Genomic DNA, 5,000 nt, shown 5'->3' on the forward strand with positions numbered 1-5,000 from the left:
TGCAGGCTGTACAGTAATACTACTATAGTACTACTATAATACTACTATAATAACCTTGTCTCGTAGCTCCACAGCCTGCCGTATCTCTTCATGCAGGTTGTACAGTAATACTACTATAATACTACTATAATAACCTTGTCTCGTAGCTCCTCAGCCTGCCTTTTCTCTTCTTGCTGGTTGTACAGTAATACTACTATAGTACTACTATAATACTACTATAATAACCTTGTCTCGTAGCTCCTCAGCCTGCCGTATCTCTTCTTGCAGGTTGTACAGTAATACTACTATAGTACTACTATAGTACTACTATAATAACCTTGTCTCGTAGCTCCTCAGCCTGTCGTATCTCTTCATGCAGGTTGTACAGTAATACTACTATAGTACTGCTATAATACTACTATAATAACCTTGTCTCGTAGCTCCTCAGCCTGTCTTATCTCTTCATGCAGGTTGTACAGTAATACTACTATAATACTACTATAATAACCTTGTCTCGTAGCTCCTCAGCCTGCCGTATCTCTTCATGCAGGTTGTACAGTAATACTACTATAATACTACTATAATAACCTTGTCTTGTAGCTCCTCAGCCTGCCGTATTTCTTCATGCAGGTTGTACAGTAATACTACTATAATACTACTATAATAACCTTGTCTCGTAGCTCCTCAGCCTGCCTTATCTCTTCATGCAGGTTGTACAGTCTGTTGACCAGGTCTTGTCTGTCTTCTAACGCCTCCTGGCGGTCGTGTTCCAGAATGTCCAGGATCGCCTTGTCAGACGCAGGCAGAGGCCCTGGCTACACACACACACACACACACACACACACACACACCACACACACACACACACACACACACACACACGTATACACACACACACACACACACACACACACACACACACACGTATACACACACACACACAGGGTTAAGGGTAGAGGTTAAGGGTTAGGGGTTAAGGGTTAAGGGTTGGGGTTAGGGGTTAAGGGTTATTAAGGGTTAGGGTTGGGGTTAGGGGTTAAGGGTTAGGGTTAGGGTTAAGGGTTAGGGTTAAGGGTTTGGGTTAGGGTTAGGGTTAAGGCTCTGGCACCCCAATGGTGGAACAAGCTCCCTCACGACGCCAGGACAGCGGAGTCAATCACCACCTTCCGGAGACACCTGAAACCCCACCTCTTTAAGGAATACCTGGGATAGGATAAAGTAATCCTTCTACCCCCCCCCCGAAAGATTTAGATGCACTTTTGTAAAGTGGTTGTTCCACTGGATATCTTAAGGTGAATGCACCAATTTGTAAGTCGCTCTGGATAAGAGCGTCTGCTAAATGACTTAAATGTAAATGTAAATGTAAGGGTTAGGTTAGGGGTTAGGGGTTAAGGGTAAGGGTTAAGGGTTAGGGTTAAGGGTTAAGGTTTAGGGTTAAGGGTTATTAAGGGTTATGGGTTAGGGTTGGGTACCTGTATGAGAGATTGCAGCTCCTGCAGTTTGATCTTCAGAACCTCGTTCTCTCTCTCCAGTTCGAAGATCTGTTCTTTTCTGGGTCGGTTCTCGATGTCGTTCTTCAGTTTCAGACTCTGTCTTCTCTCCATCTTACACTCCTCCTCTAGCTTGTTTAGTCTGTGTTTCAGCTGGTCAATCTAATATAATAATAATATAATAATAATAATAATAATAATATAATAATAAAATAACAATAATAATAATAATAATAATAATAATAAAATAATATAATAATATAATAATAATAATAATAATATAATAATAGAATAATAATATAATAATATAATAATATTATAATTATAATATAATAATAATATAATAATAATATAATAATAATATAATAATATAATAATAATATTATAATAATATAATAATATAATAATATAATAATAATATTATAATAATATATAATATATAATAATATATAATATAATAATAATATAATAATAATATTTAATATAATAATAATATAATAATATAATATAATATATAATAATAATATTATAATATAAAATAATATAATAATTATAATAATATAATAATAATATAATAATAATATAATAATAATAATATAATAATAATATAGTAATAATATTATAATATAATAATATAATATAATAATAATAATATAATAATAATAATATAAAAATAATAATATAATATAATATAATAATAATATTATAATAATAATATAATATAATATAATAATAATAATATAATATAATAATAATAATATAATATATAATAATAATACATAATAATAATATAATAATAATAATATAATATAATAATAATAATATTATATAATAATAATAAAATAATAATAATATAATAATATTATAATAAATAATAATAATATAAATAATAATAATAATATAATAATATTATAATATAATAATAATAATATGATAATAATAATAATAATAATAATAATAATTAATAATAATATAATAATAATAATAATATATAATAATAATATAATAATAATATAATAATAATAATATAATAATATATAATAATATAATATAATAATAATAATAATATGTGTGTGTGTGTGTGTGTGTGTGCGTGCGTGCGTGCGTGCGTGTGTGTGTACCTCCAGCTGCAGGTCCCTGCTCCTCATCACAGCCATGTTCTTCTCCTCGCTGAGCGTTGCGTACCGCATGGCCAGTTTATAGTTCTCATCCTTCACCCTCAGCAGCTCGTCGTTATAGTTGTTCCTCTCTTCCTTCATCTTGTTGTATCCTGGAATATACAGGACCAGTCAAAAGGTTGGAAACATCTACTCATTCAAGTTGTTTTACTATTTTACTATTTAGAATATTAGCGAAGACATTAAAACTATGAAATAACACATATGGAATCACGCTGTAACCACAAGTGTAGTAACCAAACAAATATTTTATATTTAAGATTCTTCAAAGTAGCCCCCCTCTTGGCATTCTCTCAACCAGCTTCACCTGGAATGCTTTTCAAACAGCCTTGAAGGAGTTCCCACATATTTTGAGCACTTGTTGGCTGCTTTTCCTTCACTCTGTGGTCCAACTCATCCCAAAATATCATTTAGTTCAGTTATCTTTTCCTTCTTGGGTACAGGAACAATGGTGGCCATCTTGAAGCATGTGGGGACAGCAGACTGGGATGGGGAGCGATTAAATATGTCCGTAAACATACCAGCCAGCTGGTCTGTGCATGCTCTGAGGACGCGGCTAGGGATGCCTTCTGGGCCAGCAGCCTTGCGAGGGTTAACATGTTTAAATGTTTTACTCACGTCAGCCACAAAGAAGGAGGGGGGGGGCAGTCCTTGTTAGCAGGCCGTGACGGTGGCACTGTATTTTCCTCAAAGCAGGCAAAGGTGTTTAGTTTGTCTGGAAGCAAGACGTCGGTGTCCGTGAGGTGGCTGGATTTCTTTTTGTAGTCTGTGATTTTCTGTTGACCCTGCCACAAACGTCTCGTGTCTGAGCCGTTGAATTGAGACTCCCCTTTGTCCCTGTAACAGCATTTCGCTTGTTTGATTGCCTTGCGGAGGGAATAGCTACACTGTTTATATACAGCCGTATTCCCAGATCTCTTTCCATGGTTAAATGAGGTGGATCATGCTTTCAGTATTGTGCGAATGCCGCCATCCATCCATGGTTTCTGGTTAGGGTAGGTTTTAATAATCACAGTGGGTACAACATCTCCAATGCACTTCCTTATAAACTGACTCACCAAGTCAGCGAATAGATTGTTGTTGTTCTCTGAGGCTGACTGGAACATATCCTAGTCCATGAGATCAAAGCAATCTTGAAGCATATATTCCGATTGGTCAGACCAGCGTTGAATGGTTCTAGTCACTGGTACATCCTGTTTGAGTTTCTGCCTATAAGACGGAAGGAGCAAAGGGAGGGCAGGGGAGGGCTTTGTATGCATCACGGAAGTTAGAGTAGCAGTGATTGAGTGTATTACCCCTGTGAGTACTGCAATCAATATGCTGATAGAATTTAGGTAGCCTTGTTCTCAAATTTGCTTTGTTAAAATCCCCAGCTACAATAAATACAGCCTCAGGATATACGGTTTCCAGTGTACATTGAGTCCAGTGAAGTTCCTTGAGGGTCGTCTTGCTGTCTGCTTGAGGGGGAATGTACACAGCTGGGACAATAACTGACAAGAATTCTCTTGGGAGGTAATATGGACGGCATTTGATTGTAAGGTTGGGTGGTTGGGTGAGCAGAAGAACTTGAGTTCCTGTATGTTGTTATGATTACACCATGAGTCGTTAATCATGAAGCATACACCCCCGCCCTTCTTCTTCCCAGAGAGGTGTTTATCTCTGTTGGCGCGATTCATGGAGAAGCCCGGTGGCTGAACCGATTCCGACAACTTATCCCGAGAGAAGATGTTACAATTTCTGATGTCTTTCTGGAAGGCCACCCTTGCTCGAATTTTGTCTACCTTGTTGTCAAGAGACTGGACATTGGCGAGTAGTATACTCGGGAGCGGTGGGCGATTTCCACGTCTACGCAGCCTGACCAAGAGGCCGCTCCGTCTGCCCCTCCTGCAGCGCCGTTGTTTTGGGTTGCCGGCTGGGATCCGATCCATTGTCCTGGGTGGTGGTCCAAACAGAGGATCCGCTTCGGGAAAGCCGTATTCCTGGTCGTAATGTTGGTAAGTTGACATCGCTCTTATATCCAATTAATTCTTCCCGCCTGTATGTAATAAGACTTAAGATTTCCTGGGGTAACAATGTAAGAAATGATACAAAAACCTAAAAACTGCATAGTTTCCTAAGGACTCGAAGCAAGGCTAACATCTCTGTTGGCGCTATCTTCCAACAAACTGGAAAAACGGTTAAAGACCTGGAGAATAAATCCTCCTCCTCACAGCTGACAATGACCCTTAATGTTGATGATGTGGTTGTTACTGACAAGAAGCACATGGCTGAGCTCTTTAATCACCACTTCATTAAGTCAGGGTTCCTATTTGACTCTGCCATGCCTCCTTGCCCATCCAACATTTCCTCAACT

General features: G+C 37.2%; 1 protein-coding gene across 1 annotated transcript in view; it reads right to left on the bottom strand.

Moving 5' to 3' along the window:
- LOC115188867 (caspase recruitment domain-containing protein 11-like) overlaps window positions 1-5,000 on the bottom strand; it is an 85,643-nt gene that overhangs the window by 43,476 nt on the left and 37,167 nt on the right. The window contains 3 exon segments of the mRNA XM_029747693.1: window positions 648-794; window positions 1,452-1,631; window positions 2,591-2,739. Of these exon segments, the coding sequence (XP_029603553.1) occupies window positions 648-794; window positions 1,452-1,631; window positions 2,591-2,739 (476 nt within the window).

Source organism: Salmo trutta, unplaced genomic scaffold (genome assembly GCF_901001165.1).
Source record: "Salmo trutta unplaced genomic scaffold, fSalTru1.1, whole genome shotgun sequence".
Taxonomy (NCBI): domain Eukaryota; kingdom Metazoa; phylum Chordata; class Actinopteri; order Salmoniformes; family Salmonidae; genus Salmo; species Salmo trutta.